This window comes from Coffea arabica, chromosome 2e (assembly GCF_036785885.1).
Source record: "Coffea arabica cultivar ET-39 chromosome 2e, Coffea Arabica ET-39 HiFi, whole genome shotgun sequence".
Lineage (NCBI taxonomy): Eukaryota > Viridiplantae > Streptophyta > Magnoliopsida > Gentianales > Rubiaceae > Coffea > Coffea arabica.
The window spans coordinates 8,311,572-8,331,012 of NC_092313.1; the positions used below are offsets into that span (position 1 = coordinate 8,311,572).

The following is a 19,441-nucleotide window of genomic DNA, read 5'->3' on the forward strand; positions in this document are numbered from 1 at the left end:
GTGAGATTCTTTGGAAACCACTTTTTCCTTTCACAGGAGACGGAGTATGTGATCTTGCTTTTGTGCTACTTTATGCCTGATGAACCGTCACAGCTAGCTCGGCGGTATGATTTTGATAAAGTATTGAACAGCCGCTTAATATTCATGCTTTTTAAGAAAAACAGAGAATAACCTAAGACTTACTTTGAGTTGACAGCAGGAGGTTGGAGTGGGCTGGGGGGAGGAAAGAAATATCTTTCCTCACAAATATTCAAGGCAGTGGGTTTACTTGTGGGTGAGAATTATTTCCTTCTCTACTCCTCTCTTCTCCTGGGCTTTGACTCCTGTGATGATAATTTTTCACTAAATTCAGTTCATACAAATTATTGTTCTCAACACTTGCAACTGACAAATTTCCACCCCCATTTGCCACTTTGATGGCATATATAAGACAAAACCATTTTGTGTCGAGTCATCACTTGGGTTGGGGTGACGGCATTGGTCTAAAAGGAGTACCCTTGAGCAAATTAGACATCGCCTTTCAGAAACCATAACCAGGAGTTTCCTCGAAATACAACACGCGTAAATAGCAGTAACGCGGAAATTTGCTTCAGTATGACCTCGCTAGCATATGCATATGCATATGATCATAAGTTCCGAGCCACCCAGCTATGAAGTTTTCCAGTTGTATGCGTCATTATGTAATAATAGAACTCAGCACAAGATCCCGTTGCCAACGTAAATCCAGGTGAACAAACCCAGAGGGGAAAAAAATGCGCTCTTACTTTTAGAGAAAGAATCAAGTTCCTCTGCCTTCAAGAGAGTACCAAATCCACACCAGCAAAAAGAATTTAAGCACCAAAGGATAAATTAAAATTAGAGATTAACCGAATCCATCCAGAATATATGCAACACCAACACAATTTGTGCGCCTGTCAAAGCATAAGATTAACATTGTGATTCATAATACATGCAACACCATTACAACATGCACGCATGTCAAAGCATGAAAATAAGAGCATTCGTTACACTCGAGACAGAAAAGATGAAACCCACGTGTTATGCAACTCCACAACTTCAGATGCAAAGCATACAGAAGTCACTAGTTTGGCACTCAAGAAGTAAAGATAGAGACCACAGGAATTAAGAGCGCTAGTTTATGAATACGTAGGTAGCGGCCGTTCTAACTCAAATTAGATGGAAAAGAAGTAACAAAGTAGATGGAGGGAGAAGCATATCAGGGTAATTATTTCCTCACTGAAAACTTTCTAATCATGTTACTTATGACAACCTCCTTGCAGTAACTCCAGAGTGAAATGCTTAAAGTTGCTAACTGTCAAAGATCAACTCCAAGGTGCAAATATAATAACTCTTTGTATATGACCTTAAACTGTTTCTGAATATCCTCCCAGTAGTTTACACAGCAAAGCATATCTAAAAAACCCCAAGTACTTGTTCCAAAAGTGAAGGAGAGGAAACCAAGAATGCTGATGTTTCTTCACACTACGCTAATCTTATGGCCATATAGTTTTTCTTAGAAATCCAATTAAACTATCAACATTTGTCAACCTGGAAGATAACTCATGAAGATTGGCACATTAAGATATTTCCATCCAATAAAAGAAAGGCTAATCTAAACATAAAACGTACCAAGGATGTGCAAGCAGGAAGCAAGGCATAACCATCAGTCTATTACTGATACTAATCCTGTAATATCTAGACAGAAATCTACACCACAATCTGATACAGAACAGGAGGCAGAAGATTTAAGCCTTAAAATTTAGCACCAGATGTGAATGAGAAACATAAAAGCAAACTTCCGGTCAAAAAATTCAGAGAGTCAAAATTCAAAAACAAGAAAGTCCCACGAAAGCAACTTGGGTTGTTCATCAGACATTTCCTAGGACAGTCCTTAACCATCAAGCATTTGAAGCAATATACATACATGCAGATAGTAATTGGAAAAAAAAAGCATGAGAAGCAGGAGTGTGGCAAATTATTTCTTCTCCTTTTGAGGCACCTAATCCTAGAAAACTTCTTCATCCATTAGCCACAATCCCAAATTTTTTTTTTTTTCCAAAAGGATGACGGTGGAAACTGTCTACTCAGATTGAACAGAGATTCCCAAAATATACGACTTCAAAGAACAACTAAACAATAGCATTTCCCAGCAGAAGAAGAGAATTGTATTTACTCTAGACAATAGAACTACTCTCTATTCAGTATAATATCTGTCCATTCAGTAAACAACCAAGGTCTACCTAAATAGTGAAGAAAAGAACATCATGATAATAGCTTTGTCCAGCGCCAGACAAAAATTGAAACTATCTTAAAGAAAATAAATAAAACAAATTCACTTAGACGTTTTTATGCATTCTTCCAAGCATGCCAAAACTCCCTCTTAGTATTTCTAGTTTTCAAGAGAGTACAGCAGTCAACTGTTGCTTTGGAAAATAAAAATGGGAATGATGAAAAGGAAAGAAAACCCCATAAAGAAAGGAACAATGGCTAAGCATCAGTAATGAATAAGTTCTCAGCATTTTATTCATCTAATCAAAGTTCAACACTTAAAATGGCTGATTATTTTAAAGAAGAAAAGAGAAGCAGAACCAGTGGTGTGTTGTCAAATGCATACTATATTCATCAAAGCCACTTGCTTTTCCTTTCTTCTTCTTGCTGGTACTGATCACCATCACGATAACCAATCTTTAATTGAAGCATCCATAGAACTGAAATATACAGCTTTATAAGCATATACCTAGGTTAGACAATATCCGAGGGAACAAAAAGAAACATAATCGCTGTCTAAAATCCATCGTCCTTTGAAAATCATTAAGCCCCGCAAGCTATGAGCATCCATGTCAAGTATCCATTACCACATCAGAATCACCAAATTATAACTAGAAATAGGTACATTTGGAACAAAACCTCAGGAATCTGAAGAAACACTTCTAAAAGCGCAGCATTCTATAATATTTCCAACAGAAAAGAACAGTGCCCTTAACACTTCATATCAACCATCCACTACTCTATTCACCAGTCTACCCTCTTTATGTAAAGAACTCAGGTTTCTAAAAACATAAAGCAACCAAAAATACCCCCGTACCTAAATGTTAACCAATCAGTAACAAAAAACTAATCTACAAGTAACACTAAACACGCCATCTGAGTTACAATTCATTTGAGCACTTCAAAACATCACCAGCAGAGAAAATAGAGCGTAAATCAAGAAACAAGCGTACGCAATCAATCCCCGATGCTCGTCCCCGTAAGAAGCCAGCTCCACCAGCAACCTAGTGCAAACCCTGGTCGACCATATAACAAAAAACCCAGATATTACCATAATCAACATCCCGCCCTGGGGCACAAACAGTGAAATTGCCGATGAAATCACAATCGGCAACATACAATATCCAATCAGGCTAAGACACCTGTACAAATCCAGATTCCCGTTTCGCCCAGCGAGCATATTGAACACCACGTAAAGAAACAAAGCCGCCACTGTAACCCACCCCAATATGATCCCGAAGTGGAGCTTTCCAGCTAGCAACTGAAATAGCCCGAACGCCATAAGGAACAAAAACGGACCGGAGAGATCCGCGTCGTCGTGGAGATCGGCTCTTACCCGGAAAGGATTGAGGATTGAGATGGTTTTTTGATAAATTTGTTTAGTGTTGATGCCGAGTTCTTCAAGGAGAGGTGCCTCGTCTTCGAATCCCATTCCACCGCCTCCGATGGTGGTGGGAGCGAATTGAGGGGTAGAGAAGGCAGTGGAAGACGGGGCAGAGGACACGTCGAAAGACATGAAAGGGATGTTAGGGTTTGCAGATCTCGGAGGCTGAAACGGAGCCGATGGACGACGTTGCTGGGGGCCGGGGCCTATCCCAGTACCGGGGTTTCCCCCGGAGGGAAATACTACCGGTGGCACGTTGAAGTCCTTCGCCATGGATCGGAGATCTGTTGATTCTTTCCTTTTTCGTCTTTTTCCAAAAAAATTGGATAAACAGAACTGATTGGTGTTACAAAATTTTGTTGAATAAAGTTATGCCCGGTTACAGTAGTAGTATTTGGGGATACTCGTCATTCGAGCACACTGACCTTCTCCATTAAGTCTTGCTGACTTCTACCGTTTGTTCGTGGGGATGATAATTTCAACGTAATCCTCCCAAATTTCTAAAATATTCACATGCACCTTTTAGATTTTCTAATATTGAACTTTCCTCCCCTGTACTGTATGTGCTCATGTACATAACACAGAGTCACATACATTTAAAAGTTTAAAATACATAAATGCCCCGTTTGGCAAGTGAGTTTTTTGAGTGTTTGTCTAAAATTTTACTGTAGCTTATTGTAGAAGTTTTTAAAAAATTTTTGAAGTATGTAAATTTTTGAAAATTTTGAAGTGTATAGTTTAAAAACTTTGAGAAATTTTTTGAAGTTACTGTAACTAAAATTTTTAAAAAACTTGTAGCAGACGAACTTGAAAAAAAAACTTGCCTGCCAAAAAACTTTGATTTGTAACTTTTAACATAACAAGAGAATTACAATGCAATTTCCAATAGAGACACTTTTTTTTCACTCATTACTTGATTTCAACTCTTTCTTCTTATTTATTCCATTTCCAAATATTTTAAGATTCTTTAGCTTTTTTTTATCGGAGATTGAAAGTTAATCTTATAATCCAATTAAAATTGATACTTTTGTCATAGAAAAATCTTCCAATTGAACAAAAGTATTTTTTCTTGACCAATCTGCTAACTTTTGTTGATACATAAGACTCGCTTCTTTTGTCAATTTTACATACTAGTGTGATAGCACTAATTGTTGCTCATGCAATAAATATTGTTGCTATTCATGAACCTCTCTCGAACTCTTATATATATGCACACTCTTTTAGCTATTACTATTATATATATATGATTAATTTTTTTCTACATTGATAATAAAGCAAATTGCGCCAAATATCACTAAACTATATGCTTGTGCTAGTGTAGGGTACTAAATTATTTTCTTAACCCAAAATATCACTGAACTAATCAAAATGCATTTCCTATCATTTTTTACATGTATATTATAAATCTAACGTACTATAGATGTATATATATGTGTATATATATATATATATATATATAGTCAACCTCTTTTGAATTTCTACATCCATGCATAGTCTTTATAAGCTTTAACTATCATAAACATGCGGTGTTATATATGGAAAACTTGTATCACGCACATGGCCAGTATGGATCATTAGTTTGTACCTTCAGCAGAAGAGTGGAAAAAGGAACCTGGGCTAATCTGTAATATTCAGAAAGATGGGAATTCGAATGTGGTTTCTCCTAAACTGTCTCCTTCCACATCATCCCTGTCGTTGAGAAGGTATGGTAGAGAAAACCGACGTTAGTCCCATAGCTGTGTAGCAGCCCCGGCGGAGGTAAACCAAACGACTCTTCCCCCTCATGCCGACTGCAGCCGCAATTGCTCGTTTCCAAGTCCAAGTTCTCCATCCATCCCCTTTCTTCAAACCATCAACCCTCTTCTCAAAATTCCCTCGCTCTTCTCTGCCAATTCCCTCCACACTCAAGCGCAGCAACACTCGCTTCCGTCGACTGTCCTCTCTCACTCCACCTCTCTGCTCCAGCTCCTCCCACTCATCCTCCGCCGGCGGCTCCCTCGAGGTCACTTTTACCTGCCGTATTCTTTCTGATCCTTCTATCATTTGTTCAATTATTTATGTTGATATACTCAATCCCAATGGCAGAGTCATTCCAGTAGCGAATCGGGTGGGTCAATAGTTGGTGATTTATTGGATTATCTCAACGAGTCCTGGACTCAATTTCATGCCACTGGTATATTCAATAAGCAACCTATTAACGAGCCTCCTGCATTTTGCTTATATTTAGTTACAGCTCAAGGTTTCAAATTTATTTTTAGTTACATCGAAGTAATTAACGTGCGTAGCATTGACTAGTCTTCAGAGTTCGAATCTTTGGGGACTTATGTTGATATTTAGTGCTTTTTCTAAAAAGTAAAGCATCAATACTGAACAAGTTTACTTGAATAACGTGCTAGTATTGTGTCTGGATACATAGAAATTATCTTTAGATAGTGGCTCGGCATTAAGTAGCAATTTTTACGTCGGAGGAAAAAGCATAGAGAATTATACTAGACCTCAATGACAAGTCCAATTAGCCTAGAAAATGTTATATGGTGGGAGAAAGAATGAACGTTGGAGAATTAGGCCATTGGAACACTACTGAACGATGGTTTGGTAAATGCTATGGCCAGTGAGGTTAGAACATGCAACCAAATTATACTAAAAAAGAAGTGATGAATGACTAGGCTTTCTCTTTTGATACAAGAATGAGAATATTTTCTTGGTGGGAAGGTTGCTGCTAGAGCATAAAACAGCAGCACCTTCGCTTGCTGCTGTTCTGGTTTTCCTTTTTGCCCTCATCGATTGGTGCATTGCAGTTGGACAAATAGATTTTTATCTACCTATCTGCCAAACAAATGTTGATTCAAAACTATATGAAGGAAAAGTTAGAGCTAAGAAAATTTCCCTAAGTGAATACAGATGAGGAATTCATTCTACACAACTGACATGCTTTTGACTCTATACCTACAAAGCATAAGTAAGAGCACATCGAGATTTGAATTCTTACATATGCTATATGCAACATATGATAGAAGACAGTCTGAAGCAAAACTTGTTTTAACTTGCTATTTACCCTTTTGGCAGCTGAAGCAAAACGGCAACTACTTGCTGCTGGATTTCATCTTCTAAATGAGAATGATGAGTGGGACTTGAAGCCTGGTGGGCGCTACTTTTTTACCCGGAATATGTCCTCTTTGGTTGCATTTGCCATTGGGGAAAAGTGAGTGAAAATTTGCTACAATTTGATGTGATGTGACATTACATAATAAATTTAAATAGATTTCAATCTTTTTCTTTATTGCAATAAATTAGTGGATTTCAACTTGTAAATGACAATGTGGGACTTGAACTTTTTTAGCTGGATTATGTTCTCTCTGGTTGCATTTGGCATTGGGGAAAGATAGTGAACACTCGCTACAATTTGAGATGATCATGCATTACTTAATATTTAAGTAATTTTTTTAACTTTTTCTTTATCACAATGAATGTTTCATATGATAAATGGGATAGTTTTAACATTCGATAAAGTAAGGATAACCGGTAATTTTAGTATATGTTGCATTTATTCAAAAAAAGGAGGTATGATGCATAGAATCTACCGTTTTTTTAAAATTTCTTTCTAGATAGTACATTTTCCGTTTGCCTTATTTAGATCCAACTAGCCATATTTATTTCTTTCCAGTGCAAAGAAGTACCTTTACTCACTCACTTATCAGTGGTTCTTCTAAAGATTTAAACCAGCAGGATATGGCCTTGAAAATCTTTGCTTCCATTTCTTCGCTCAACAACGCAGTTTATAAAAATATGTTGCAGGTATTCCAATGGGAACGGTTTTCATATAATTGCTGCTCACACTGACAGTCCATGTCTCAAACTGAAGCCAAATTCTGCCTCAAGCAAATCCGGCTATCTTATGGTTAATGTGCAAACTTATGGCAGCGGTCTATGGCATACTTGGTTTGATAGAGACCTAAGTGTTGCTGGAAGGGTCATCGTTAGAGCCGACAATGGCTGTTTTCTGCATAAGCTTGTTAAAATTAAAAGACCTATTCTACGAGTGCCTACATTAGCCATTCATCTTGACCGGTTTGTCATAGTTCATAAAACTGTTAATGGATATTTTTTGTACACATACACACACGGTCTCTCTGTCTTTCTCTCATTTTAAATGAATGTTTACAAAAGTTTACTTTGGTTTCTGGGGGTTGAGTAGCTATTTGAAATGTTTATGTGCTTTGCATAGTTATAAGATTTAGAATCACTCATTTAGTCTGGGATTAATTGAAGTTTAATATTCACCTCAGTATCAAATCATGCTTTGTGTATTTTATTACCTTTGGATTAGAGTGCGGAATGTGGTTTTAATGAGCTTTGGCATGTAAAACTTCTCTCTTTGTTATAGCAATAACTTTGGCATTCATTACTGGCTTTTGAGGACGATATATTCTCTATATATTCTCTAACCTGTAATTTACATGAAACTTATGGATATTAGTGTTTTATAACATTTGATTATGTCACATACATGAATTTCATCCTGCAATAGGAAGCATCCATAATAGCTCATGTAAACTAGTAAAACAATATATGGATAAATCTATCAAAAATAAGAAAGAAATTCTCATAATTTATTCTAGTGATATCTTACTCTTTTGGCAAAACCAGTGACTAATTTTAATTTTGCTGTTGTACAAAGCTCTTGGTTCAATTTCACAGGTAATGGGCAATTTCACAAATTAGTTGGTGCACATTCCATGATGCATTGTTGTGTGCTGTGTACTTCATGGAAAAAGAAACTAGTTCCATATGTCATGTATCATAAATGCAAAGTCTTAGCTTTTTTGTGGAGCCTCTGTCTTAATTGTTTTGTAGGCTAGCATAAATGTATCCAGTTGAAGTTTGTAGGGGCCTTTTTCATAGTTCACTGTCTCATCATATGACAATCATATTACAAAGTCTTAGTCCTTTTGTGATGTTTTGCTTGCTCATTTTGAAGCATTTTGCTCATATTTGGTTTATTATGTTTTTGGATTTTATGGTTCATTAGTACAGTGAACAAGGATGGGTTTAAGCCCAACCTTGAGACACATCTCATTCCACTATTGGCAAAAAAAGTGGATAATGCATCTGCTGAGACCAAAGATAAAATTAATATGTCATCTTCAAAAGATGCTCACCATCAACAGCTACTGCAGGTAACTCTTTGTTTGCTGGCTATATTGAATATTTGCTTGGCTACTTTCAGCAGCAAGAGGCGCCTACACTGTTTAAAAGACTTTTAGGAGAAACCCTGGATTATGAAAAAAATGAAATTCTGTTGCAAGTCTTTTATTGTAAAACCTCATTTTTTTCCCCAAATGCTTACTGTCATTAGAACCAGCATGCAAATTTCCTTCTTATAACTCTTAGGCTTCCTCTAATGCAAATAAAATGTCCTGATTTAGGAGAAGGATGACTTAAATTCTAGGTAAGTTTGTGGTGCTTGTGGATGTTAAATTTTTATTGTTTCTTTTACGTTTCTGTCATTTACAGATCTTGTCAGATGAGCTGGCCTGTAACATTGATGACATCATTAGTATTGAGTTGAATGTTTGTGATACTCAACCTAGCTGTCTTGGAGGTGTGAACAATGAGTTCATATTTTCTGGAAGACTGGATAATCTTGCTTCAAGCTTTTGTGCACTGCGAGCTCTTGTTGATTCTTGTGCGTCACCCAAAGATTTGTCAGATGAGCGTGCGATTCGTATGGTTGCTCTTTTTGATAATGAAGAGGTATTGCCTTGTGTAGCAATAATGGGAGATGTAATTTCCCGAGTTTGTTCTTATATTTGGCTACTCTGAGGCATTATTCTGAAAGTTGAATTACTATCTTTGAGCACATTTATCTTTTGTGCACTATATACACAATTCATATGCCCTAGACTCGCAGGTAGATTGCATGATCTCTTCTTCTTCAAGTCTATGGATTTGTCTATTATGTACACGTTTGAGACTCTAAGCTTCTTGCAGTGTTCATGAAATTGAGTCAGACTTTATAACAGTTTGCTGACTACATATTTGCTTTAACTCACCTAATTTCACGTGGTCGCTGCTGTCATTTCTGATGTCATCACCTAACCACAAACTATGATATTACTGGTTTAGCACAGATGATGATACATTTTCTGTTTATCTTTCCTGCCTAATTAGAGAAATGAGTGATTGACTGCAACTGGTGTTACTTGCAATTAATATGTGAATGTATTTGTTGTTACCCAATCCCAATTTTCCTGTTACTCAGTTGTTCCATTTTGTTAATTAATTATCATGTTGCTTGTGTAATGCTTCAGTGCAACTCGTCATGTGCACTTCACTTGATCTTTGAATTTCATGGAAGGGCCCACATGTACAAATTCTTCATCTTTTTCCAGCTATTTTTTAAGACAGTGGATTTTAATGTTGACTAGTTTGTGCTCTGTAGGTGGGCTCAGATTCATATCAGGGAGCTGGTGCACCAACTATGTTTGAAGCCATGAGACGAATAACTGATTGTTTAGATCTCCACTATGTTAGAGAAAGCAGTTTTGCACGTGCAATTCGCTGTTCCTTTTTGGGTACATTTCCATTCGGTTTAGCCTGTTTTGCTGCAGATGTCTCTTTTTTCGGCATATAATCTGATTTTACTCGAATCTTTCAGATTAATTTCTTGAATCAAGCTTTGAGCCTCTTGCCAATCCATTTCTGGCCAAAAATGTTGAAGCATTTTAGAAATTAAGAGAATGACTAACTGCTTGATGTCCCTGTGCAGCATCATAAATAGATATATACACAATGCAATAGTGGTACTGTAGATGTAGCATCAGAGGACGATAGGTGTTACTGTTTCCCTTTGGAGCTTCTGAAGGGATGTCCATCTATTACTGTTTCACTGATATGGTGCAGTGTACCTGTACCGTTAGTGTCCATTTGGTTCATGGGATGACATAGGATAGAATTATTGATCCCATGCTGTACCTTGTTTGGTTGCTTTCTTACACAGGAACCAATCTTCCCATTTAACCAAATTACTCCCTAGCTCATGGGATAAAATAACCCTGTTGACATTTCGAATTCATTTGGTAACTATTGAATCAATTTATGTTTAGCGGACATAATGTTGCAATTTCCATTGGATGTCCCATGAATAATCTATTACTAACCAAACTTCAGAAAACGTTAGTTGAGGTGAAAAATCCAAGGATGAGTTATCTCGGTAAAATTTATCCTGGTATGACTTGGCCAATTCATTCCATCCGCGAACAAATTGGGCCCTGACAGAATGGTATGCTTCATTGACTAGTGTGCTAGCATACAATTGGTGTTTAATGTGCATGCTTTAACTTTACTTCCTTGCTTAGGAAGGGATACATTTAGCCTCTTAAACATGGACTTTTTTTGGGGGTTCTTTTTGTCAAGTCTTATGAAAAATTAAAAATTGTGTAGCATTTAAACTGAAAATTTTTGAAATTAAAAGTAGCTAGCCGTAATTGGTGACTCGAAGAATGCTGTCTCATTTACTTGTCTTTGAAAATTAAAAAGGTAACGAGGAAATATATAAGCATTTTAAAATCTTTTCAGCTTTTGATACAATCAAATTTTCTCCCTGTTGATAATTAAATTTCGAACTCAGACAAGCCTTCTGTCTTTTGTGCTAGTGTCTGCTGACATGGCTCATCGAGTTCATCCAAATTTTATGGACAAGCATGAAGAGCACCACCGTCCAGAACTGCAAAAGGGACTAGTTATCAAGCATAACGCCAACCAACGCTATGCTACAAGTGGAGTTACAGCATTTCTTTTTAAAGAAGTTGCAAAAATGAATAACCTTCCAACTCAGGTGAACGCGGTCATCAATACTGAAGGAAGATTATGAGTACACACTGAAGTTTCTGATTTACTTCTGCCTTTTCAAAATTTGTTCTTTTTGTGATGGTACAAATAAATTTCCACCCTGTATCTGTTTTGGTACTGGAGCGCAATTACATGCTGGACTAAATAGATGATGTCTCACTCTTTGGACATCTGCAACGCTAGTTGTGGTACAAGAGATGCAGAAAATGAATGGAAATGTATATGGCTAACAGAATGAAAAGAAATAGAGTGTGACTTGTTGATTTTCTTGGAGTTTTTTCAGAAAAGGTGTTATGGAAGGGTGCCTTTTTCAAGTTGCTAAGATATGATAGATAGCTTCATTTGGCAGATTTAACAGATCCTACTTTGAATTACGGTCTTATTTTAACTTTTATTTGATGGCCTTTGCTCATCAGATACCACTTGTTTTGTTAATGAAATTACAGACAATGAAGTGTTTTAAGTTGCTCAAACAAAAGTAATCTATACACTAGTAGCCCACAAACTCTACATTCTTATGTAATTGTCTGAATCTTTTTCTAATGTGCAAAACATGTTGCCCCGCCTTGACCATTGATGCAACTATCCGTTTTTCTCATTTTTATTTACCAAACAGGCTTTCTTTTCCTTGTCATTTTCCTTCCACCCCTTGATTTTGTTTGTCCCTGCTGTATGGAAATTATACCTTATATGTATCGTGTGGACTTGTTGGATAATTTTGCTGCAAATTATTGTTTTATTTGTAAAATTTACTATGTGATTCCAGTGATCAACCTTCTTCATTTCTTTCTGGACATTGATATCAGTGCTGAAACTAATTGAGTATCTCTGTTCCATCACTTCATAGGAATTTGTGGTGAGAAATGATATGGGCTGTGGATCCACTATTGGTCCTATACTTGCTTCCGGTGTTGGAATTCGCACTGTTGATTGTGGCATTGCTCAGTTATCCATGCACAGGTAGCAAAGCTAATTATTTAATTTGTGCAATAGCTTTAGACACGAAATGCAAGTCTTCATATAGTTTGCTTGAATGTGCAAAGGAAACGAAACTATTTGAGAAGTCTAAGAAGTGGAATTTCATTAACTCCGTACTGTATTCATTGTCAGTATCTAGAATTATCATGCCAAAAGCAAAGATGCATTATTTCATGCATTGGTGATGGGGATTGCACCATGTCCTACAAGATGACTTATATGATAGCTAGATGATTAATTTCAATCTCATTGCATGGAACTGAGTGCACTCTTTGGTAGTATCCTATAATGTGACGATTCCAACCCTTTTCATCTTATGAGCTTCATGAAAATCTTGGTATAATTGATTTGGCCTCATGCATATCCGTTAGGTGGAAAAGTGGTTTCTAATAGTTGTTTGTGATTTTTATCTCCCTGTAATTCATGCAGTGTTAGAGAGATATGTGGGAAGGAAGATGTGGACTTTGCATACAAGCACTTTAGGGCGTTTTACCAGACATTCTCTAGCATTGACAGGAAGCTGAATGTCGATAAGTAGCCTGGTGGGGGTTGCTTCACTTTTTCCTTATTTGTCTCTTACCAGAGAGAGAGAGAGAGTGTGTGTGTGTGTGTGTGATTGAATTTTCTTGAAAAGTAAATGCTTTCTGAAAAGAGATTATAGCTACATAAACTTCATAGTTCCGCATGAAAGGAAACTGCTATTGTAAGAAAGATGGACAGATGACTCCAATTGACAAAGTAGGTAATGTGTGGGGTAGTAAATACTACTCCCAAGCAGGCAGAACGGGTGAAAGACATCACTAAACTCTTCTGGAAAGGAACGGACCCATTCAAATTTTCTTCTGTTCAGAGTTCTTGGAGTTTCTTTTATTTGCGGAAGAACTTGTCCCAGCATTATTTTCAGCCCCAGTTTGGGGACTGGGATGATCAGCTTCACGGCATAGCTTCATCTCCTCATGTAAAAGCTCGTTCTCCTGCCTGAGCTCTTTGGCTTTCTTCCTCAGCTTCTCATTCTCAAGCATGATGCGGCAGTTCTCCCAGAAGAGATTAGCATTTTCTTTTTCCATGATGAACTGATAAAGGTATGTGCAGAACAATAATAGTTAAAGAGCGAATTAGATAGAAGGGCCGAAAAAAAGAAAAAGGTAAAAGGAAAATTCTTGTAATAGGGGAAGAAAGCAGAGAAGTGAAAGTTTTTATTGCTAATCAGATGCATATGATCTTTATTTCTGTCAAATTTTTACGTGTAGAAAATATTGAAAATCTATGTTTCACAGGTTGAAGACTACAGTGAGATAAGGGCGGCACAATTTGATTCAGTCTCTATCAGAGAACATGGTGAGTAATGCAATGAAACAGTCAAGTATGTGCAAGAAAATCCTATGGGAATAAAATGGATAGAATGAATGTGTCGCATCCTTTGCTCTTTTTGTTATCAACAAAATGCTGAAGTAAGAGGAGGAGGCAATGATTCCGACTCTTTATCAGCACGTATGATAAAATAACAAGGCAAGAAATATACAATGATGACATTTGCTGGGAAGTTGGGTTCCAAGGGGAACAACTTCTTACCCTGTATTTGAGCTAGATTGCAGTGGATGAGGTGGTGTTAAAGGTACTTATGCTTTATATGATTTTGGAGATCGTAATGAGGAGGCTTGGTATAAATTTGCATTGGTAGCTCATCATATCCCTCTATTTATACCAAACGGAATGCAAAAAAACTTCAAGAAGATCATCTCTCGCAAAACAACAGTCACCTATCTGTAAAGCCCCAGTTTTGCACTTTTGATGCAAGGGGAATGTGTTAGGATGGACATTAGTCGTGACATCAAATTGAGAAATAATTTTTTCATATCTGGAAGATATTCTGCTTTAAATAGCATCACACGTGAGACTTGCATTTAGGCAATGATTGTGAACTCCTGAGAAGAGCAAATTCGGGGAAAGAAACAAAAAGACACTTGGGATGTAGTTGGGCAGGCAAGAAATTATTATTGTTAGAATGAATGATGGAAAACGGCAAATTCTGCTGTTTTTGGGCGGAAGAAAAACATGTAGAAGCAAGGAGTTGAGGGCAGGGGACAGCTGAAGAGAGCATCTTTTTGGGGGTAATTCATGAAATAAAGCTGAGGGCAAAGTGGGCTGGAGTTGATGAGAATTATGTCCACAAGCGACCAAATTAGTCACGCTTTCTCGGCCATTATCACGCCATTTTGCGAAAAAAAGGGTCAATTCTGAAGCAACCTGATGCCATTTGTATATGTCTAACAATTGACAATTCAACAGTAGCAAGTATCTAACAATCACAAAAGCCAAAGCCCAAAAGTAGAGGAGGGGGGAAAATAAATCTCACCCACTAGCAAACCCACTGGCTTGAATATTTGTGAGGAAAGATATTCTCTCCTCCCCCAACCCCTTCCAACCTCCTCCCCTCAAAGTAAGCCTCAAGTTATTCTATTTTTCTTAAAATGCATGAATATTAAGTGGCTGTTCAAGACGTTATCAAAATCCTACCACCAAGCTAGTTGTGACGATTCATCAGGCATAGAGAAGCACAAAAGCAAGATCACATAATCCGTCTTCTCTGAAAGGAAAAACAAGTGGTTTCCAAACATAATAGATAGCTGAATCTCACAAACATAATACGAAAGGAGCTTCATAATACACCTGTTAGACTATAAGCGCATAGCAAAATCCATCATGATCTCTCATGTTCAACCTTATATCAGAAAATAATCGATTCGAGTGGATCAACCAAGCTAAAAAATTATGCTAATATTTCAAAGTAAAATCCATGTCCAACTCCTCCAAAGGAAGAATGTATCAATCCCAAATTGAAGGAAAAATACTTCTCCAGAAATAGTATCACACGGGTATCTCTTGTTAAACATGAATCCATGCTGTGCAGTATCTGAAGATTTATTTACCTTTCCTAAAATGAGAGGAACAAGAAGTGTGAGAATCAGGCTTCTGAACAACTGCTCAGTCGGAACAGATACACCGACTCCAGAAGCTATGAATTTTGAGATGGAAAACGGAATCTGATATATAATAAGTTAGAGTCGGTACATTTTAAGCTGATAAAACATAAGCATAGAACAAAGTTTATCCACAAGAAATCAAAACATACACGAAACGGTTCAGATGCACTACAAAGTGATGGCTCTTGTGAAAGACTACCCAGTATGTGAAAATTCATAATTTTGATAAAATGATAGCTTTTTATTTAAGAAATATGGAGACATAGCAAATTATAACAAAGTGAGAGACTCGGAAAATGTAGAAAATCTCAAGAACATGAAAACTGTTAAAAGAAATTTATAAAAAAAAGTAATTTGTATAAGTGTCTACATTGAAACAGGAAACAACAAAAACCTGATGTTTCAACTTTTTGTCATTTTAATCAATGATGGAACATTATAAATAATTATATAGCTAAAATATACTCTACGTGTATTTTCTGTTAGCCTCTTTTAAATGCCAATGAAACCATGTAAAACCACAAGACAAAGGGATATAAGTAGAACTGACTACATTTCCCTTGTGAATACAACATAGTTTTGTGCCATGGTGGCTTTTTGTTCATCCTGCCACCATGAGTGAGAATACTCAAAGAGGGGAAGAGAAAACATCAAAATTGATTAAATATCAAGCTAGAAGATAATTATCTATGACTTATTAAGTCAACAAACTTCAAAAGGCATAATGTAGCTAAATTTCAGAAAAAAATTAGGATATACCTTGAAAATCAGTGACAATACCAATAAAATTCAAGATGATACTACTCTTTAAACATAAAGAAAAATTGTTTCAGGATCCCACGATCACAATGATAAAACTTACAATTAAAATTCCTAAAAGATTTGATATAACTGTCATTGCAAGAGCAAGGGCAGAATTCCCACCAGCCAGCTGCATTTAGCAATATAAACCTGAAGTCAGATTTTGCAAACATATTTTTATTTTTCTCTTCCTTTATTTATTTATTTATTTATTTGGGTTCCTTTATTATCCTGTATAATTACTAAGAGCAGACTGTACAAGGAGACTGATGACATTCAACACACCCGAGTCAGTGCTATTCCACTTGATAATGTTGTTGGCATACAGCAAAATATGGCCAGTCCTAAAAAAAAAAAAAGAATAGTCATATTTTTACCAAAGAAATAACAGAACAGTTAAACAGAAAGGGATTTAATTTAAGATGCTTATAGCACGCCAATTAAATAAAAAAACTCACTAGGTAGTAATGCTACCAATGGGAGAACAAGAAAAACAATTCAAGAGCATTACTTTTTTCTACTATAGCTATAGGTAACTGGGAATAAGGGACAAAAGACCAAGAAAATCAAGTTCACTTTACAGGACACAACTAAGGATTTAGGTGAAGAACTTTGATTTTGTCAACATACAAGAGATGTAAAGAAACACATTGTGAATAACGACAAAAAACTGTGGAAGGAAAATAGAATCCTAAAAGCAAGGCAACTTATCAAACCTGTAACAAATTCCTGTGGTTGGAGCTTAAGTAGTAATATAACCTTTGAAAAAAATGGAGTGAAAAACAAAATTGAAGCCTGCATTGGGAAAAATTAAAAAAAGGAGTTCAATCCCATAGAAATACAAATGTTGAACAGAATTTGATCTGCCATATGAACCTTAAAACTGTGACATAAGAAGAGAACAGATCCAAAATAAGTGGATTAATAAGTAGTAACGTGAATCTTATTAATCGAGAAGAAGCAAAAGAAAAGAGCAATATATAAGTTCCAAATTCCTCCGCATATAATGGATTGTTTCTTTTCCATTTCGGCAAGTTAACATCCTGTTCCCCGATAGAAATACAAGATGAAAGAATAAAGACAAATTGAATTATTTAAGAGAAATGAACCTACAAAAACAAAAAATGGCTCATAAGTATTCAGGGTCATACAAGCCCAAATAGTCCAACTTGCCAAGCTTCAGCAGCGGCACCAATTTCATCAGAACGCAGTGTCAATCCTGTTTTGGAAAAAACATAAGGAAATACATATTTTGAAGTTTTATAACGCAATGACCAGTGGGACTAGCAGAGCATTCAACCCCACTGGGCTGGGGGTTTTCATCCTGCTCTCTCCAGTTCCCCTTAGTAAAAAGAACATAAAAAGCGATAAACAAGCACAAAGTACCTGAAATTACAAATATCCCAAAACTGCTAAACCTTGATAGATATAGTCTATCAGCAATACAACCAGGTGTAGGATTTGCAAGTCCTAATGCTACTCCACCGATAAGAGCTGCAAATTACAAGAAAAACAGATATATTAGCTCCTCATTTTTTGAGCTACAAGTCAAGTAAGTAGATCATTTTTTGTCCAACTACAAATGGCAATGTTATCAAACACAGAATTGTTCGATCAGCCAATTAAAAAAAGAAGAGTATTACTGAAACAACTTGGACTCACATGCAAGATGTCATTATCTGTTACAGATAAAAGCATCATAAGAACTAGAGGTGTGCAATTAGCAATTTTCATTTCAGAGAAGGGAAACTCATAAGCATTACCATATTCGCACCAGGCAAAGTTAATTACAAGCATAAAACTTAGTTCATAAACTTGCCTAATGGAAGAAAATTATTGGACGCGAATTTCAACAATGATTTTGTCCAATTGCCAGCTTTCACTTGTGGAAGTTGCTCTTTACTTCCATCTCCCTAAATCAAATTCAACAATTTACTCATTTTTTGTTATATAATGCAGAGGAAAAAGTACGCATTACAAGAATTAGATAGTCGAAAGTAAACCTGATGGGAGAGACTACTACTACTTGCTCTGATAGATTTGCTTGAAATGGGGAGGTGGATAAAGTGAACATCACACGAATTGCCACCTCCACTTAAATTCCGGCTGCCAGAGGGTGAGAAGGAAGTAATCGGGGATTGCACGCGCCGACGATGGCCAGGCGGAGATGTGATGGCCGGCGATTTGAGGCTTAGAGTTTGAAGTGTTCCCGCCATCACGATTGAACGCAAACAACGGCACAGCAATTCCAGGTGAAATGGAATTGAGAGGGAGAGTATAAGAAGAAGCGGCGGACCTGGGTGTCAGTGGTTCCGACGCGATAGCCAAGCGTTTTTTCGTTTGCGTATGTGAGAGAGATTATCCTGACCCACCCGATTGATATCTAAGCAGGTTCAGTCGAGTAGAGTCGGGTCCGTCCTCAACTACTAAACACAGAGTTGGACCAAGCAAGTCCCTATTTTAAATTGACTTTAGCCTTTAGGATGAAAGACTTTGGACTAGAGTATCCAGCGAGCCACTGGGCCTTTGGTCCCAGTGGTCACCACCAAGAATTGTTATAATACGTAACAATTTTCATTGGCCATCTTCGATGAAATTTTTATGCACATCGAGTCTTCTCCCTCTCTCTCCTAAATTAGGTTATAGGAATTATATCGTTGCAACAAAAAAAAAAAAAGATTAGAGTATCCAGCGAGTCCTTTTTTATTTTTTCTTCGCATTCATCTTATCGAAAGGAAAATCAACTTTGGACCAAGCAGGTTTTTGTAGAAAATGACTTTACGATGAAAATGGCTTTGGACCAAAACATGATGGCAATTTTTCACAAACTCGTTTTGTGAGATTCTTTGGAAACCACTTTTTCCTTTCACAGGAGACGGAGTATGTGATCTTGCTTTTGTGCTACTTTATGCCTGATGAACCGTCACAGCTAGCTCGGCGGTATGATTTTGATAAAGTATTGAACAGCCGCTTAATATTCATGCTTTTTAAGAAAAACAGAGAATAACCTAAGACTTACTTTGAGTTGACAGCAGGAGGTTGGAGTGGGCTGGGGGGAGGAAAGAAATATCTTTCCTCACAAATATTCAAGGCAGTGGGTTTACTTGTGGGTGAGAATTATTTCCTTCTCTACTCCTCTCTTCTCCTGGGCTTTGACTCCTGTGATGATAATTTT

At 36.9% G+C, this 19,441-nt stretch overlaps 3 protein-coding genes across 7 annotated transcripts; 1 reads left to right on the top strand and 2 right to left on the bottom strand.

Moving 5' to 3' along the window:
* Positions 1 to 2,917: 2,917 nt before the first annotated feature.
* LOC113730677 (uncharacterized) lies at positions 2,918 to 4,087 on the bottom strand. Its single transcript, XM_027255533.2, has one exon. The coding sequence runs from the start codon at positions 3,923 to 3,925 to the stop codon at positions 3,170 to 3,172; it is 756 nt and encodes a 251-aa protein (XP_027111334.1). The 5' UTR covers positions 3,926 to 4,087; the 3' UTR covers positions 2,918 to 3,169.
* A 1,098-nt stretch (positions 4,088 to 5,185) lies between these two features.
* LOC140036617 (probable aspartyl aminopeptidase) lies at positions 5,186 to 14,166 on the top strand. Of its 4 annotated transcripts, none has more exons than XM_072078683.1 (11): positions 5,186 to 5,654; positions 5,738 to 5,825; positions 6,719 to 6,854; positions 7,448 to 7,720; positions 8,682 to 8,829; positions 9,167 to 9,406; positions 10,095 to 10,227; positions 11,308 to 11,489; positions 12,351 to 12,463; positions 12,911 to 13,563; positions 13,759 to 14,166. In XM_072078683.1, exons 1-10 carry the CDS (start codon positions 5,436 to 5,438, stop codon positions 13,017 to 13,019), a joined length of 1,641 nt encoding a protein of 546 aa, XP_071934784.1. In that variant the 5' UTR covers positions 5,186 to 5,435; the 3' UTR covers positions 13,020 to 13,563; positions 13,759 to 14,166. The 4 variants fall into 4 exon arrangements, with proteins under 4 accessions (XP_071934784.1, XP_071934785.1, XP_071934786.1 ...); XM_072078685.1 differs by having other exon boundaries at positions 5,202 to 5,355; XM_072078684.1 differs by lacking the exon at positions 5,738 to 5,825 and having other exon boundaries at positions 5,200 to 5,670.
* A 539-nt stretch (positions 14,167 to 14,705) lies between these two features.
* On the bottom strand, positions 14,706 to 18,707 carry LOC140036618 (probable sodium/metabolite cotransporter BASS4, chloroplastic). 2 transcript variants are annotated; one of them, XM_072078687.1, is made up of 8 exons: positions 18,270 to 18,707; positions 18,086 to 18,179; positions 17,653 to 17,760; positions 17,418 to 17,485; positions 16,983 to 17,061; positions 16,552 to 16,610; positions 16,328 to 16,396; positions 14,706 to 15,525 (listed from the first exon to the last, which is right to left on the bottom strand). In XM_072078687.1, the coding sequence occupies exons 1-8, from the start codon at positions 18,480 to 18,482 to the stop codon at positions 15,265 to 15,267; spliced, it is 951 nt and encodes a 316-aa protein (XP_071934788.1). In that variant the 5' UTR covers positions 18,483 to 18,707; the 3' UTR covers positions 14,706 to 15,264. The 2 variants fall into 2 exon arrangements, with proteins under 2 accessions (XP_071934788.1, XP_071934789.1); XM_072078688.1 differs by lacking the exon at positions 16,328 to 16,396.
* Positions 18,708 to 19,441: the final 734 nt, after the last annotated feature.